The sequence below is a fragment of the Sycon ciliatum genome, chromosome 12 (genome assembly GCF_964019385.1).
Source record: "Sycon ciliatum chromosome 12, ocSycCili1.1, whole genome shotgun sequence".
NCBI lineage: Eukaryota > Metazoa > Porifera > Calcarea > Leucosolenida > Sycettidae > Sycon > Sycon ciliatum.
In genome coordinates this window covers 27769952-27787597 of record NC_088654.1, presented here as the reverse complement: position 1 = coordinate 27787597, position 17646 = coordinate 27769952, and the positions used below count along the sequence as shown (strand labels likewise).

General features: G+C 50.5%; 2 protein-coding genes across 2 annotated transcripts; one reads left to right on the top strand and one right to left on the bottom strand.

Moving 5' to 3' along the window:
- Positions 1-4979: 4979 nt before the first annotated feature.
- LOC135827820 (uncharacterized) lies at positions 4980-8120 on the top strand. The gene is made up of 2 exons (XM_065340249.1): positions 4980-5758; positions 7066-8120. Exons 1-2 carry the CDS (start codon positions 5165-5167, stop codon positions 7255-7257), a joined length of 786 nt encoding a protein of 261 aa, XP_065196321.1. The 5' UTR covers positions 4980-5164; the 3' UTR covers positions 7258-8120.
- Positions 8121-9360: 1240 nt separating this feature from the next.
- LOC135827850 (mucin-5AC-like) lies at positions 9361-12730 on the bottom strand. Its single transcript, XM_065340281.1, has one exon. The coding sequence runs from the start codon at positions 12285-12287 to the stop codon at positions 10164-10166; it is 2124 nt and encodes a 707-aa protein (XP_065196353.1). The 5' UTR covers positions 12288-12730; the 3' UTR covers positions 9361-10163.
- Positions 12731-17646: the final 4916 nt, after the last annotated feature.

Here is a 17646-nt window from a genome sequence, read left to right as displayed (position 1 = left end):
CCAATTTTCTTGGCAACCTTGGTGACCACATAGTTTACATGGGTGTCCCAATCTAGGCGATTGTCAAGGTGAACGCCGAGGTAGCGCGCAGAAGACGCTGAGGGGAGGAGACAGTCGCCGCTTTTGACTGTTACTTCCTGTACATGCTGCTGGGGAGAGATAGTCAGAACCTGGCTCTTGGTGGCGTTCAAGATAAGGCCTCGGGACTTCAGCCAACCGGCCAGAGCAGTTGCCGCTGTGGTGAGGGTTCTGGACGCTTCCGCCGCTGAGGCCTGGGAGTCGTACAGGGCTATGTCATCTGCAAATTGTACACTTGGCACAGGCGAGGAAACCAAAGGGACATCGCGTGTGTATATACTGAAGAGGACAGGGCCGAGAACAGAGCCTTGGGGCACTCCGCAGGTGCAAGCCAGCGCAGGGCTGATTGAAGGCGAGATGAGGATCTGCTGCTTGCGGCCGGACAAGTAGTCGACGAACCAACTAAGGGCTTTTCCAGAAATTCCAACCGCAAGGAGGTCTTGAATTAACTTGTCGTGGTGCACTTTATCAAAAGCCTTCGACATGTCTAGTAGGCACAGCCCTGTGGTCTTGCCACTGTCTCTCGCCTTCTGCAGATTATCAGTCAGCACACAGAGGGCGTCTTCCGTGGAACATTTCTTGCGGAAGGCAAATTGTGTTTCGGGTAATGCCTGGGTCAAGTCCAAATGACGAACTAACTGGTGTTGCACTACCCTCTCCAGCAACTTGGACACTATTGGGAGAAGGGATACAGGTCTATAGTTGGTGGGGACTGATGGGTCACCGGCCTTGTACAGTGGCACGACAGACGCCAATTTAAATGCGGATGGAATGGTTCCAGTCCTCAGCGAGGTGCAGAAGAGCACAGCAAGAGAATATGAAAGCAAGTCAGCACACTGCTGTAGCAGAGAGCCCGGTATGCCGTCACTACCTGTGGCTTTCCGCGCATCCAACTTCTCAAGGAGACGTCGGACATCAGCAGGAGTCACAGGATCAAGTTCGGTCAAGGAGACGGGTCCAGCGGGACCGTGCGGGGTACAGAGTTGTTCAGGACGGTTGGGATCGGTGACAATGGAGTGGAACGTGTCGGCCACCTCGCTGATGCTACAACTAGGATCTTGGCGGCGACGTGAACGCCCAGTGACTGCATTTAGAATGGCCCAAGACTTCCTAGGGTTGGCCACATTTTCTTCGCACTGACGGGAGAAGTACTCGTTTCGCTTGCGCCGATACGCGTTCCGAGCAGTGCTACGTGCTTGTTTAAACTCTGCATACAGTGTGCCGTTTGTCCTATCCTTCCGCCAACGGCTGTGCAGCCGCCGTTTACGCTGTTCGAGCTGGTGCAGCTCTCTGTCAGACCAGGGAGGTATCGCCCTCCGGGAAGGCTTAGAGTTGTGCAGCGGAGCATGCTTGTCCAAAACGTACAGGAACTTAGTGTGCCACTCTTTCCACATCTGATTTACATCATTGTGATCCGAAAAATCATGTAGAGAAGCCTCAAGGATATCTTGCCGAAAAGAGTTAATGTCAACGCCACGTATATTCCTGGTCAGCCGCGACGTCGTTGATGACGCGGGTGGAACGTCAACGTAAGCTGAATAAAGGCTTCCACAGCGCTGTGGTCACTAATATCAGTGGGCACAACCGTTGCTAGGGACACTAGCGCCGGGTTGGTCAATATGAGATCGATCATCGTGCCTTCAGGGCACTGTGGAGTTTCACGGGTCGGCTGCATGACGATGTTCTGGAGGCCAAACGCAGCACAGAGGTCGGTGAGGTGTTTGTGCTGGGGTGCCGGATGGGCTGGGTCCATATTTACATTAAAGTCTCCAACTAGGGTCACGGAAGAAGACTGCACAGCTGCTCGTACAATATCTGCTTCCAAATCTGCCCAGTAAGACACTGGCTCCCCCGGTGGCCGGTACACGCAACCAACCAGGTGCCGACCTGGTTTTCCGTTTATTTCTACCCAGACTGTTTCTGTAGATTCAGAATGCAGATCTGGGCGGGATCGAACTGGGAGATCTTGACGGTAATAGAAGCAGACTCCGCCACCCAAGCGTTGAGTGCGGTCTTTTCGAATCAGATTGTACCCGTCAATACTGAGCTCTCCGTCTGTAATCTCGGGATCTAGCCATGTCTCTGATAGACCCAAGATGTCGTACTGACGCGTGCGGATGAGGCTGGCAATCTCTGGAAGTTTGTATCTTAAAGGGGAAGTTAAGGCAAAAATCAAAATTTCACCAGTTGTAGTTTTCGGTGTGCTGAGTCGAATGGTCTTGGTCCGAGAAAGCTGAGACGCTCCCTTCCTACTTGAATCCCAATCGAACTCGCGCACTTCCACCGAAACTGGGTGACTGCGCCCTACTAGATGGGGATTTGTATGCAAAATGTCACTAAAAGCGCCATTTCGTTCTTATAAAAGCACGGATGACCGCGATTGGCCCATATGTTGTAGTCTTTTGGACGCTGAGTCGACTGGTTTTGGTCCGAAAAGGCTGCAATGCAGCGTTCGCCCCTAATTCCCAATCGAACATGGTTGAACAAGCGGTCACGTGCTCCTGCGTACACCAGTCACCTGGTCACCGTGCCTGCAGGGTACAACTTACAGCCTGTTTTGACCTTTTTTGGGTGCAGTCCTGACACTCGAGTTGAACCTTGGTGTGAAAGTTGTCACCTGCTGGCGTGGTGACCAGGTGATTTGGGCACCCAGGAGCACGTGACCGCTTCTTCAACCCTGTTCGATTGGGAATAAAGGAGGAACGCTGCATCGCAGCCTTTTCGGACCAAAACCAGTCGACTCAGCGTCCAAAAGACTACAACATATGGGCCAATCGAGGTCATCCGTGCCTTTATAAGAACGAAATGGCGCTTTTAGTGACATTTTGCATACAAATCCCCATCTAGTAGGGCGCAGTCACCCAGTTTCGGTGGAAGTGTGCGAGTTCGATTGGGATTCAAGTAGGAAGGGAGCGTCTCAGCTTTCTCGGACCAAGACCATTCGACTCAGCACCCCGAAGACTACAACTGGTGAAATTTTAATTTTTGCCTTAACTTCCCCTTTAAGCTACATGCATTGAGCGTGGCTATTTTTATGCCAGACTGAGTCGGCGTAGATGCATGGGGTATAAAAGGTGGTGCATGAGGATTGAGAGGGAGAGTCATAGTAGTTGCTAAAATGTTGATGCAGATAGATACAGACAAATGCGGAATAAAGTTAAGCCAATGAGACAAACAATGCAAGGCGCGCAACCTCTAACAACTTACAAGCTGTCCCTTCGCCTGCTCCCGAGCTTTCGCTGTGGTATACTCATCCGAAGCCTTGTGACAAGTTGACGAATGGCTTTGCTCTCCTCACTCTCAATCACCTGGACTCCCTGCTTTGTAGCCGGAGTAATAACACGCGCTGGGAACGTGTGTTTCCCACGAGCCAGCTTGAAGCCTTGGTCATCGGGTGATGGGTGACCAGCTTTGCCTCTACTCATCGGGAACGCGGGTGTGGATGAAGATGTGGGGGCAGTCGCCTCTGTTCGAGCACTCGTGCAGGGAGTGTGAACTCCCAACGCATTGGCGTACGTCCAAGGTTCTGGTGCATCAGGGACATGATCCTGTGCCTCCTTGTTCACACTGCCTTCTTGTTGCTGTTTTGCTGGTGTTGGTAGCGCTGCCACTTCTTCGTTCTCCTGCCCCTGCCCAAGTGGTTCTTGGGGTGGTCCAAGCTCGCTTGTTGACGTTGCAGCTCCCGGACTGGGCTTGGTGCCCTGCTGCGAGATCGCCCTGCAATCCCTCGCCACGTGGCCGGGGGTGCTACATTTCCAGCACGTGGGGGTCTGCCCTTTGTGCCAAACTCGCAGTTTGTACCGGCCTACGGTGATGGAGCTGGGGACAGCGATTGTGGGTAACATGGTGTAGTATACGATACCTGTACTGAAGGTGCAGCCCTCAACCGTCTTTTTCTCGTTTTTTGCGGGCCCCAAGAGTGTCCCAAAACGACTCAGTGAAGACGCAATGGCCGACAGCGCCATGTCCTCCGGAACTCCAAACACATGCACCGTTTCAGCAGTGCCATCCCCTGGCAACAATTCCAAGGTCTTCCCTTGGGCCGACAGTCCGCGGGAGAGCAATGTGTCACGGGCAGCTGTCGAGGCAAGAGTTACTTTACACGTACCTCTCCTGCCCCGGTGAATATCTATAACTCGGATGTCCGTGCTCCGAACCCCTGCTCCGAGAAGCAGCTTGACGAAGAAGGCATGGTCCTCTGACGCAAGATCCTTACTAAGGTTGATGCAGCAACTCCTGGAGGTACTGCTAGACATACTTGGGACATAAGCTAAGAAAACCGCAGAGCGAGAAAACCTGCATCCGCACTCAAATTTGAAAAAAACCCTCATTATTAAATTTTCTCATTATTTCGAGCGTCAAGTGGTAATCTCCACGAACGACGTCAAATTCCTTCACCTTGGGATCGCCAACACCTTCAGTGCAATCCTTGCAACCATCCTTATGAGTTTTGTTGTTGTCCGTGGCCAATTAGCTCCTCGATATCGAGATGGAAAAATCAGTGATTATCAGCGTCAATGGCGTATCAGCGTCAAATCCTGTTTGGAGCGGAAAATTAAAAGCGTGGCCCGTTCTTGCTTTTTTTTTGGAGCGTCAACTCTCGCTTTTGCCGCTGTGGCGGCAAGTTACTATGGAGATTCGGATTATAATCCTAGGATTATTTCGATTTTGCCGCAGTCTGACCAGGCCCTACATACAGGCTACAAGCATCACTTGTTCAGAAACACACAAGCTACAGTATATCCTTCCGCAGGCCACCACTATGCCTTTACACCTAGTCCTTAGTGGCGAATGCAGACCTCACAAGTGAGTCAGTGGAGCCTGGCCTGCGGCCTGACTCACTACTGTGACGTTGTGTTGTGAGGTCTTGTGAGTCATCAAACTAGTAGTACTGTACAAATAGTCTTCTTCTTTTTTGTACCGAGAGCTAGAATTAGAAATTTTAGTTTGTGCGCCGAGCTACATGTAGCTAGCTAGACCCGAGAAGATAAAACCGGAGAGGACTAAGTCTTGTACTTGTAGAGAAAGGCTGGTCGCGGTAAGACGTGTGGAGTAGAAGCAACGTATCTGACCATAGCTGCTAGCAATGGCTAGTGCGACGGGTGATGATTTCCACTTCAGGGATCCCGAGAACGATGCTAGCTTCGTGGATGTAGTTCAGAAATCCCTGATAAAAGTGATCGCGAAAAGACTCATTGACTCGGTGGAGGATGTTGCGAGGCAGCCAGTCGCCGGAGGTCAAACTGGTGGTGGAGATGCTGAAAGTGCTGCTGCTGGGGGCAGTGGCGATGGGCAAGACGCTGTGGATGGAGGCGAAGCAGACGCGGCAGAGCCTGGAAACGGTGCCGAAAAAGAGACGGGCCTTGTGAACATGCTAATCGCAGTTGTAGGTGATCTAATCCGGGACCATCGCCAGGAACTGGAGGAAGCTGTGGCCGCTCTCATGAACTATCGGGTCGACAAGCTGAGAGACGCAATCGGGAAAATCTGGAACAGGTTCAGAGGAACTAACTTTCGTTGGTACCACCTCGTGTCGTTCGTAGCTTTCTGTGCACTGCTAATATTTCGCAAGTCGCGCGCCGGCGCTGACGTGTTGCAGTTAGCCAGGACTGCGGCTGAATGTGTGTACGAGTGGATAGTGACAGAGTGGAAGAAGGCGTTCATCAACCTAGGCGGATGGGTAAGTGACATACTGCCAGCTGTTGCAATTGTTTTGTTTCTACACTGTGGCGGCGCTGGTGGTGGTGGCGTTGAATGTTGTTACGCTGCTTGCGTGCGCGTGTGTGTGTATGTGTGTGTGCACGCAGGCGCCCGCACAGGCGCAAGCGTGAAAGCACTACTCACAATGAGTTTTTGAGGGGGGGGGGGGGGGGGGGTAGTTTATGCGCCTTGTGTCTCTCGCAGCCAAAAACTGCTTATCACATATGAGTAGTCGCAAGGGCTGCAGTCGCTGAATTTGTGGACATTTCAACCGTAGCAACTTGCAATGAAGCACACGGCTTCGACTGGGATGTTTGCCGACAGGAAACTTGCAAGCAGCCAAAAGCAGGTTTGCACCACTGACGCTATGGTCACCTATGGGAGGCTCACAGCAAAAACCAGTACGATGACGACTCTCTGGCCAAATTGAAGATTTTCCTGCCCAGGGTTTGCAGCAGTTTTCTGAATATGCATCTTGAGATGTTATACAAATAAAAACAACCCGTTGATCCCCTAGCTGCAGAGAGTGCTCAATGTCAAGGATGGAGATTTGGACATAACATGTGATTATAATGGGTTGGCGCAAAAGGTCTTTGCCGTCCCTGAAACCAACATCATTCATTGGGGGAGGAGAGCCGAAATCCCAAGTCGACCTACGCTGTACAAAACACATGTTCATGCAATTTCCGTCGTCCAGCATAGCAAGCTGCCTTCATTTCAGGGGGAGGGGAAGGGCTCCAAGTACGAAGTGAACTACAGTCAACTTCGCTTATAACGACATTCGGCGGGGCATCAAAAAAGTGTCCTTATTCGCGAAGTGTCGTTATACCCGAAATCTCATTATATGTATGACAGTTGGATGGGACTTTGCTCTGGGCATGGAAATGCTGTCGTTATTCGCGAATTGTCGGTATATCCGCAGTCGCTATTAGCGAAGTTGACAGTATGTTCATTTCAGGGACGACAAACAACTTTTGCGGTGACCCCTAAGCGTACTGCTGAGTAGAGGCAGGAGGGGTGGTGTCTATTCCAGCTGCAGAAGCCAAGGGTTTAGCTGAAGCAAATCTGATCATAGTAGATCCAAAATCCTACTTTGCTCCTATCATGTGTTTTTTTGTGGGCGGGTGCCTGCGTGAGTGCACGTGTGTGTGTGTGTGTGTGTGTGTGTGTGTGTGTGTGTGGTGTGTGCCTGCGTGCACGCGTTCCTGCGTGTGTATGTGTGTATGCGCACGCTTGCGGGCGTGTGTGTGTGTGTGCACGTGCAACCATCATAATTATTGCGTGCAGCTTGGATTCTGCAAGTGTTACGGTGAAGGTGTTGGCAAGGGCCAATCGCAGCTGACAGAAGAAGAGCGCGCCAGGCAGGAAACTATGGCAATGATCGGCACGACAGCAGGGTACGCTCTAGCCTTCATAATCGTTCTCACCCCATGCTATTATTTATACCGAGATTTTGTCCGTATTCCCGAACCCGACTAGCTGCTGCGGCCCCGCTGCTACTGCCATCCTGATCCGTGTGGTCCGCATGATGTGGTGTGCTGTGATGTCGCGCACTTGTTGAACGTCTGGTGGTATTCACCGAGCGGCACAAGCCGCTCGTAGGCAAGCACTTGTCCTCTCTTGTCGTTCCACGGTGCGTTGAGCAGTGCCACACCCCTACACATCACGCGAGCCGGTGTGGTCGAGAGGTTTCCTCCTGATAACAGTTAACTTATTGCCGTGCACTGCCGCTTTTGCCACACAGGCGGGGACTTGTTTTCGTCTGCTTTGCTCTTGTTCCTATTGTTCTCGATGTTTTTGAGTGTTGACGCTGTCTTGTGCGAGTGTGCGTGGTGAGCTTCTTGTCCTGCCGCTGTTTGTCCGGGTAGCTGGTCTTCTGCCTCGCAGACGTCTTCCGTCCTGACTTTTCCTTGTGTCAGGCGTGTCTGTCGAGCGTCAATACATTTATCTACTGGAGATCCGGGCATGCGCCCATGTGTGTGCATGTCTGTGTGTGTGTGTGTGTGTGTGCGTGTGTGTTTGTGTTTGTGTGTGGAGACCTTTGTTTAGCACTAGTGGCATCATGCTACGTACTCTGCACTTTTCTAACCGCTGAAAGTTTGGTTGTCATCTCCACCTCTGTGGCCACTGCGCGTGCATACTGGTATTGCCATTTTCAAAATCTCTTTTCTGCTTTATTTTTCACTTCTACCATTTTTACCAGGGAGTAGTAGAATACCGGTATTTTACTACTCCCTGATTTTGACGTCCTTCATTGCTTCCAGAGATTTTTTAATTATGATACGAAAAGACTTTCTGTTGTACCGGCGATGCAACGATGTTTAAAAAATTTAATATCTGGACAGCTTGAGTGGGTGGTGATGGTTGGTGGGGGAATGGAGGGGTAAGATGTAATTCTGTACTATCCGCCTGATACCCCGATGCGAGTGTGCCCATGTGCAATTATGTAGTTGTCCAGCCACTCTCCAACTTAGATTCGGAAGGCCCCTGCATGAAGCTCTACGCGTACCGTATGTGTGGTGCATCCTGGTCAGTTCCTCCTTTTCGCTTATGCGTGTGTGTGTGCACGCACGCGCTCCAGAGTCAAGACCGTACCGTGCATGATCTCGGAGTATCCGGCCAGCCATCCCGGCACTGACTGTTCGGTGTGGTTTCAACAGGCAACGGACACACCAGACAGGCAACGGACACACCAGACACACCAGACAGGCAACGGACACACCAGACACACCAGACACAACGGACACACCGGACACACCAGACACACCAGACACAACGGACACACCGGACACACCAGACACAACGGACACACCAGACAGGCAACGGACACACCAGACACAACGGACACACCAGACAGGCAACGGACACACCAGACACACCGGACACACCAGACACAACGGACACAACGGACACACCAGACACAACGGACACACCGGACACAACGGACACACCAGACACACCAGACAGGCAACGGACACAACGGACACACCAGACACAACGGACACACCAGACAGAGGCCAAGTCTTCACATTGTAGTATTTCTATGCTCGTTCTCCTCGGTCCGGTCCGGGGCTAGAGCATGACCAGTGCAACGGTGTAAGTAACTGCTAACTACGAACTCATCATAACCTCCTAATATTCCACTGCATGAAATTATAATACTGTCGTGGACATGGAAATCCGGTGGCGCGTCTAGCGGCCCCAGGGCGCTGGCCATGCAGCCGTGGGTAAGCGGTACATATGCGGTGCATGCAGCGCGCTGGTCGAATCGGATCAGCATGACACTGCGTGCAACGACGTTACGTTGCGTACGCACTGAGGGCGCCGGCCCCGGTCATTCTACTGGATTTCCATGTCCAGGACAGTAGCAGACAGACATTTCAAGCATGCGTATGCCACAAGGAACATGCCATGTGGTTCATGCATAAGAACGTCACGCCTGTGATGAGAGAGAGAGAGAGAGAGAGAGAGAGAGAGAGAGAGAGAGAGAGAGAGAGAGAGATCCCGTCAATAGCAGGCGGATGCGTCTAAAGACAACACGCTTACACTACACTGACATGTCCACCAAGCAGAGCCAGAAAATGAAGTCTGTAGTCGTATCGAAACACTTGAGGTACTTGACTGAATACAATAACTTAGCTTCCCTGTGAAGGTGATGCTCTTGTGAGATGAATTCAGCAGAATAGCTGCCATAGACAATCAACATTCAGATACTGCATCCGCTCAACAAAACCGGGAATAAAACCCGTTACTAAAATACCGCTAAAAAGGATCATCAACACTGAACTGCTGCTTATGGATGCACTAATAAGCAAGCAAGGGCCCCCCGAGAGGGGTGCATGGTAGTGAGATAGTATGACTGGTGGCGAATAAATAGATGACCACTGGAATGATTTGTTGGACGCCTGTGACGAAATACTGCGTGTGGGCCGGCGGCTCAAAATCAAGGGTTTGGCGAGGAAATGGTATGATTTCGGCACAAAACCGTGGACATATTGTAGCGATCATACTTCAGAATGTTGCGTCAACTCCACAACGAATGATATTGTGCCATAGTCGCATAACCTTGGCAACAAGGTCTATAGAGTAGGGATTATCTCCGGAGATATATATGTATCCAGGGCAACGTAGAGCAGGAGAGAGAGAGAGAGAGAGAGAGAGAGAGAGAGAGAGAGAGAGAGAGAGAGAGAGAGAGAGAGAGACAGAGAGAGGGAGAGAAAGAGGGAGAGAGAGACTGACCCGGTGAACCACACATTCAAATATAACAGAACACAAACTCAAGCGTGCGTGCACACACACACACACACACACACACACACGGTTCTGACCAGTGTAGCCAGACAGCAGGACACTCAACCCCACACAGTCGGTAATGCCGAGCAAGACTAGACCAAACTTCCGTTCACTCCGTCATCCTCGTCGTACTCCAGGTCAGCGCCGTATTCTGACGCTCTGAGCGCGTACTGTGCGCTAAACGCTGCTCGGCTCTTCTGCGACGGTATCGGCAGCGTCTTTTTGTGCTCTGTCGTCTTGGCAGTGGTAGAAGTCACATCAGCAGTAGTGGTAGTTGTAGTGACAGGGCGTTGGTTCACTAGAGGAGGTCTGTTCGCTCTACGGCTCGTCTCGGCAGAAGGCGTGCTTCCACTACTGCTGCTGGTGACGGCGTTCGCCGTCGCTGCTGCCTGCTTGCTGCCACTGGCGTCGGCATATAACCGCGGTCGGACTGCGGCTGTGTCTGACGCTGGTGATGGCCTGGTGTTGGTAGCGGGATGTGGGGCACTGCTAGCGGCGGTGGTTGCGTCAGACGGCGGCGCGTTATCCTTACTATTACTGCTAGCCGATTGCTTCCGTTTGTTGGCATTCTGAGCTGGGTGCCGGCCCTGATGGAGTATTAGACTATCTACGTGTGTGTACGATTGCTCTTCCTGCTCCTGGAGATGTTTGTCATTGCTAGTAGAAGTGCTGTGTCCGGCGGCCGGCCTTACGCCAACGACTGCCGCCATTGTCCCCGCCTGCCCCTCGTTGCAGCCACTGCCTCTGCCAGAATCATTCAGAGAGACCGAAGTACCGCTGCTGCTGCTGCTGCTGCTGGAATCCGGTCTTGACGATGTCATTGATGATGTCACTGATGGTACAATGGATGATGTCATCAGTGCTGCTGCCTTCTTGCCCTGTCGCTCCTGCAAGAGACGGAATTTCTCGTGCGATGACGAGCGTCTCGGCGGAGGAGGTCGTTCTGTAGGCGGTGATGCTGGTGGTGGCGAGGACGATGGCGATGTTCGAACTGCGGCTGTAATCGGCGCTGTGCCCTCGACTGCAACCACAGTTGCCGTTGCAGTTTCCACTGGCATTGCTTTCGCTATTGTATCGTTGACCGGGGTCATCTTTGCAAGCATATCGTTGACCGGGGTCATCTTTGCAAGCGTATCGTTGACCGGGACTGCCTTGGCGATAGCATCGTTGACTGGGTTCACCTTGGCTGGTGTATCGCCGTTCACCGCGGTTAGATGTTGAGTAGGTATTCGGAGACCGTCACTGCTATCACCGCCTTCATTACTCTCCAGCGACAGCTCACCCGTCCGTTCCCTCACCGCGTCGAGCATGACATCATTCATTCTCCGCGCCGCCTTGGACGCCACTCGCAAGTCGTCGTCCACGGCGACTATCTCGTCGCCCAGGGAGGCCAGCTGGAGTTGGCCGTGTGCGAGCGCCTCCGTCTCCACTTTGATCTGCTCGTGCAGCGCAGCAATTTCGTCTCTTAACGCTTGAGCGGAGTCCTGAAGGTCAGTCGCCGCCGTTGCTACGGCTGGGTCTGCGGTGTCCAAGGCCAGGTCCCTTGGACTGGCCGTTAGTTCCAACAAGTCGTCGTCATCTTCGTTGTACGGTATCAGCTGAATCACACCCTCTGCGTCTACTATTTCTTCTTGCAGGGCAAACTCTTCGTCAAACATCTCATGTATTCTCTTCAGCTGTTCCCTTTCCTGATTAATGAGACTGTCGATCTTCGCCTGCAGTCTTTCCTCCTCTAGCCCCCACGATTCAGCCAGCGATTCCCGCATTTCGCGTACAGGGCAGTACGCAGACCTGCACCGCTGCACACATCGCCACACGTGTCGCGACGCGTAGCGCACGCTCTGCTGTTGCTTCCTGCGATGCTTCACGCCGAGCGCCAGCCGCCGTCTCGACCGCTCCACCGATCGACGCCAGCGCACGCTGCGCGCCTCGACGCAGGATAACGGGCGCAGCTCGAAGCGCACATCTCCGACAAACTCGCCCCACTGTGCGAGCAGGGGGAGCACTGGTTCGTCATCCTTTACGAGTCGCGACGAGCTTTGCCAGCACTCCCAAAGGTAGAGAAGCGGCATATCTGGCAGCTCAACAGACTCCAGCACAGCAGCGACTATATCCGAGCAGCGAGTGTCGTACGCCAGACCAGAGACGAACTTTTTCTGGCCAGTTGGAAGAATGATGCAAATCTCATCCATCTGCTCCACGCTATCCACAGCCATCGTCGCTATCTACAAAGAGCGGAGGATGTTTTGCAGCGTGCTGCATGCACGGCACAACATGCACGGTAGCTCGACACTATCACGATGTCCCTAGCGCAGGAGCACGCGGATCAGATGAACGCAGGAAGAAGCAAGTTTTTTTTCAAACTGCTTCTCGCAGCACTTACTTTGGTGTTACATGCTAGCGGGCATTGGCGACGGAAAGCGGAAAACATGCCTTCTGTTCCAATGCCGCAGCGATAAACATCACCTGATTGGGGCTGCGCCCAGCGCGGTGCAGAGTGTTGACAAATGGAACCCTCTGCCGCCGTCCCCCAACACTAGGTGCGATCTACAAACTTCCTGAGCGATTGAAGCTCGAGTCCAAGGACTCAACGCCTTTCTCACCACCGACCTCGCCGTATTCAGCCAGCGAGCGATCCGATCAATCAAAGAAACGACATGTGCATGCACGAGATTGACACTACATTGTACTACGACTACGACTCGTAGATCTGCGAGTCCAGTCTCCAGCCGATCGAAATCTCAGTGCCTGCCAGATGCAGTATTTGGCACTTGCGCCTACCCAGCTAGGCCAGGCCAGACGGCCCAGAGAGACCTGGGTCTGTACTTGTCGTAAGTAATAGTTGCGTACTGGTTGATGAATGAGGAGCTACATGATAGTAGTGATGTACGCAAAATCTGCGTCTCGACGTCTCGACGGTGATGAAGCCTGAAGTGAAGGTAGACAACGTGTTGATTTGCCATGTTTACGGGTGCATGGACACAAAGGATATGACTGGATGGACACGGTATTCTGAGCATGGACATGATGTATCACGCGAGGCAAGGGATCGTAGATCTACCAGGGACCGGGAGTCGTTTCGATTGCGTATCGGAGCTTCGAGCTTCGATAATTATAACAGTGTATACCAACCCGAAATCGGGTTTTCCTTTGCTCGAGAAGGTCGATTGTACGTACATGTACATGATTGTGTACCTAGTACCTGGCAATCATCTCCCAACATTGACCAAGTAAGTAATATCAGTTTATAGTACTGTACCAGCAACATTCTGAATTAATTATTTTGCTTTTTAGTGGTTTCTTTCTGCTGCGAATAACTCTCCGTCTGAGTCACCATTTTCGGGCATGGCAGATTCTCAAAGCGAAAGAAGAAAAGATGTCTTCAAAGAAAGGGGCCTGGGCCAGGGAGTCGTAAAATACCCCGGTATTTTACGACTCCCTGGCCTGGGTGATAAGAAAGCAGCCCGAGCCGTTGTCTTCCGAAAATCAATACAAGTCATGTACAACCATTGTACACTGTATAATAGTACAGTGTACTAGTATTATCAAGAGTACATAACCCCCCAGAGTGTGCAACGCCTGATCCAGCTCTGCATAGGGTCTTGGTCGAGCGGAATCGGATCTTTGCGTCATAATACCGTACACATCTGAGGGGAACCCGGGGAGTCGCGGGTACTCTTGGATCAAAAACAATGGTGCCCTGCCTCGAGACCGGCCTTGCGCTGGTGTGAAGTGTACGCATGACATCAGAAGATCCGATTCCGCTCGACCAAGACCCTACACACAGCTGGATCGGCGTTGCACACTCTGGGGGGTTATGTACTCTTGGTATTACTACAGACTGTGCTGGCAACTGAAATCCGACCCCCTAGCGGTGCGCTAGCCGCGTTAGCGATTCGTACGAGACGCTAGGGGGTCGGATTTCAGTTGCCAGCAGTGTATGTGTGGGGTTGTGTAGGGCTACCGGCTACCGGCTACCGGCTACGGCCTACCGGTGTGTAAACCCTTCATCCGTCCCGGATCCCCAAAGGCTAAAATGTTCTAGCGCGTGATTTCAGTAAAAAATACTTGCCTTCGAACTAACGTCTGTGCATGTGGTGGAACTGGAACGTCAAGGATCGAGGAAGTAACGTTGTTGTTGTCTAAATAAAGCCAAACAGCAACAACAACAACAACAACAACGTAACCGTTACTTCCTCGATCCTTGACGTTCCAGTTCCACCACATGCACAGACATGCACAGCTACCATGGCTACAGCTACCATGGCTACAGCAGCCTCACAAGGCATGCAAGCAAAGACTAGTGTGTGGTCCGTGCGTGCATGACGTGAGTCTGTGCTGAGTGCATACCGTAATTCCGCGCATATAAGCCAATGGGCCTATATCCGGATATAAACCTTCGTTTATAAGCCCATGGGCTAATAAACAGACACAAATGCAACTCGCGTGTCAAGTAGAATTTTTCACAATATGGACTCTTCCTACCATGGTACAGCAGGTCAGTGCAGTTTACCAGTAGAGTTTGGTAGACCCACTATGACCACGGACTTGTACTTTTCGTGAACCTTCAAAATTCGAATATTCGCCCATGGGCTAAAAAACTAACATGTTTTACTGGATATTATTTTAATCCCCAAACTGCATTGTTTCACATATAAGCCCATGGGCTAATGGGCTTACTTTATTATCTCTAATATAAGCACAGTCTCCAATAATAGCACGTCTCCATTAATAGAACACCTTGGGGTGGCATTCAAAAAATAAAGTGCTCAGTCTCCATTATAAGCACACTGTGTAAATTCATTATCTGTACCGGCGAAAAACCCTGAAATGTGTGTGTCTGACATGAATTTGGCATGGCAACAAGCCTCTGAAAAGAGGTTGAAATAATAATGGAACAGTCTCTAATAAAGGAACGTCTCCAATAATAGCACGGGGCGGAGGTACATTGAAAAAATAAAGGACCGTGCTTATATTAGAGATAATACGGTATATGCGTGGAATTACGGTAACGCTATGCATGCAATGACTGACAGTCTGTGTCTTTGTCCGCATGCATGTGCATGCATGTACATGCAGCAGTTCCGTTCGCCTGTTCTGACTTCTTATCCTGTCCCGAGGCTGAGTGCAGGGTTGCAGTGAGGCACTTGCCCGAGAGCAACTACTACTAGTACTAGTACAAGACTTCAAAAGTCATGTACATGCACGTCGTGTAGTCTACCGGCATGGTGCACCTGGTCACTGGTTACTGGTGTGGTGAGATCCACTGAGTATGTACATACATCATTACATGTAAATACTGCACGGGCCATGATTCTGATGATGACATGATTCTGATGATGACATGATTCTGATGATGACATGATTCTGATGATGACATAATTCTGATGATGAGTGAAGCGCATACCAGTAGAAACAAGTTAGTTCCCGTATGTCACGTGATTGTCGCCTTGGAGTCGACCAATGACAGATCAAACTGCGCGGGCTGGAAAGCGCGGTCCTGCCTGCCCGAAGGTTATGGAACTGGATCCGTTCCTGCCCGTCGTCTAATGACGACGGGCAGGAACGGAATCCACTGCGTTCATTGCAGGGGCGTCGGACACGGTACGGTCACTACGGTATTGACCGTACCACGTCATGCCCCAGGTACCCTGTGAATCAATAAAATACACTGCTCATCTGGGATGTAAATTTCCAAAATTTTCTGCTTAGCCACCACTCTCGCAAGAGTAGAATTGTACTTCAGATGGCTGACCGTACACACTAAAATACCCTCCGACGCCCCTGCACTGGCTCGCGAACTTGGCTTGGGTGCACGCGGGAAACACCCTCCAATCATTCTAGGGATGTTCCGAACAAAATACAGGTGGAATCCTGATAATTGGAATATTGCTTAAATTATAGAACATAAGTTAGACTGAGTTTCTTCTGCAACCGATTTCTACCAATACGATTTCCGTATAACAATTTCTGAAAATTCGAACCTCGAACTGGGTATGTCCGGTTAATTAGAAGTCCCACGGAATCCACTTACATAGAACGTGTGTGGGATTTGTGCTGATAATTCGAAGTAAGCAAAGCATAATATTAAATAGAAGTTCACTTTATTTTCTGCAAATCAGTTTGGTTTGTGCATGCGCAGGCAGTTCAGTGTCCCCTAAATCTGTGCCTGACGTGCGTAGTGCAACTCTGTGTGTCCATGCCCGGGGCATTTTGACATACGTAATGCGGTGTTGGTACATGTACACATTTGGATAATTAGAATGTCCGGATTATTAGTAGTTTTTTCCTGGCATTCTGGGGTTCGAATTACCAGGAATCCACCTGTACAATCATGTAGATCGATTGCCGAAGATCACCATGCATGTGTACATGTGCAGCTTACATGTACACTTCACATGACTATACGTATTATTATAACCTAAGGCTAACACTGGTTCAAAACCAGTACATGTCATGTATCTGATAAACCTTGTTATAGTTCACGCGTATTGTTAGTTTGACAGCATGAAACAGTGTCCTCCACCCTACTTCATGCTGTCAATCTAACAGCAATATGCATGACTGTCGACTGTAAGTATGCACTGTACATGATGCTCATATCATATTTCGAACAAGTGTCATGTGGTGCGGTGAACTGGTGTAGGTGTTGTCTGTTTTGAATTGAGTTTTTTTTGTGCATTTAGAACTGCTGTCCAATAGTCAGAATTACCCATTTAGTACTCATTAGTGTCAAGGTCTCAAGGAACTGCTCACTGGAGTCACTGAGTCACTCATTGTAGTGTTCAAGACTCAATACTTCAAGAGTCATTGCTGTGACATCATTCCTGTGACATCATTGTTGTGACATCATTGTTGTGACATCATTGTTGTGACATCAATATGCAATGCTGACAGTCAGCAGTACACACTACACAGCAGGTCAGGCTGCCTGTCAATGATTATGTGCACATGACATGTCAGTATACACAATGTACATGACGTACATGATCACAGAATGGCAATCAGACATGATCACAGAATGGCAATCAGACATACCGTAATGTAATTGTTGCGTATTAACCCCGGGCTTATTCCCGTAGAAGCTGGTGCGAGGGCTAGGCATATTCACACCATGCTTCTATTCAAACCAGGTATTTCTACATGTATGTGTGTCAACACTAAAACCAGGCTTACATGTACAAGTCATGATTGTACATGTACACTGAAAATCAGGCTTACATTTAGATCTACATGTATGCCCTTGAGCAGATACACATACACACGCACAAACAAACACACATACATACACACGCACAAACAAACACACATACCGGCACACACACCATGTACCATTATACATGTACATGTGCATTGTTGTATGCCCGTCGCAATCAAAGCACGCAAATCTGCAAATGCTCTGGATGTGCTCCCACAATTTTTCTCTTATAGCAACAGAAATCCGAATGAAACATATGGAGACTAGCACCAGATAACTACCAAATCCACACAACTGGTAAAGCCATGTGAATCAATCCCCAATGCACACCTGGTGTACACCACACAGAGCACATCGGAATAGGACGGCCGAGACAG

Bases quoted from the DNA above. Each gene is read 5' to 3' on its own strand.
- LOC135827820 (XM_065340249.1), top strand. From the start codon at position 5,165: ATGGCTAGTGCGACGGGTGATGATTTCCACTTCAGGGATCCCGAGAAC. The intron at 5,759-7,065 runs GTAAGTGACATA...TATTGCGTGCAG, and splicing joins TCATCAACCTAGGCGGATGG to CTTGGATTCTGCAAGTGTTA.
- LOC135827850 (XM_065340281.1), bottom strand. From the start codon at position 12,287: ATGGCTGTGGATAGCGTGGAGCAGATGGATGAGATTTGCATCATTCTT.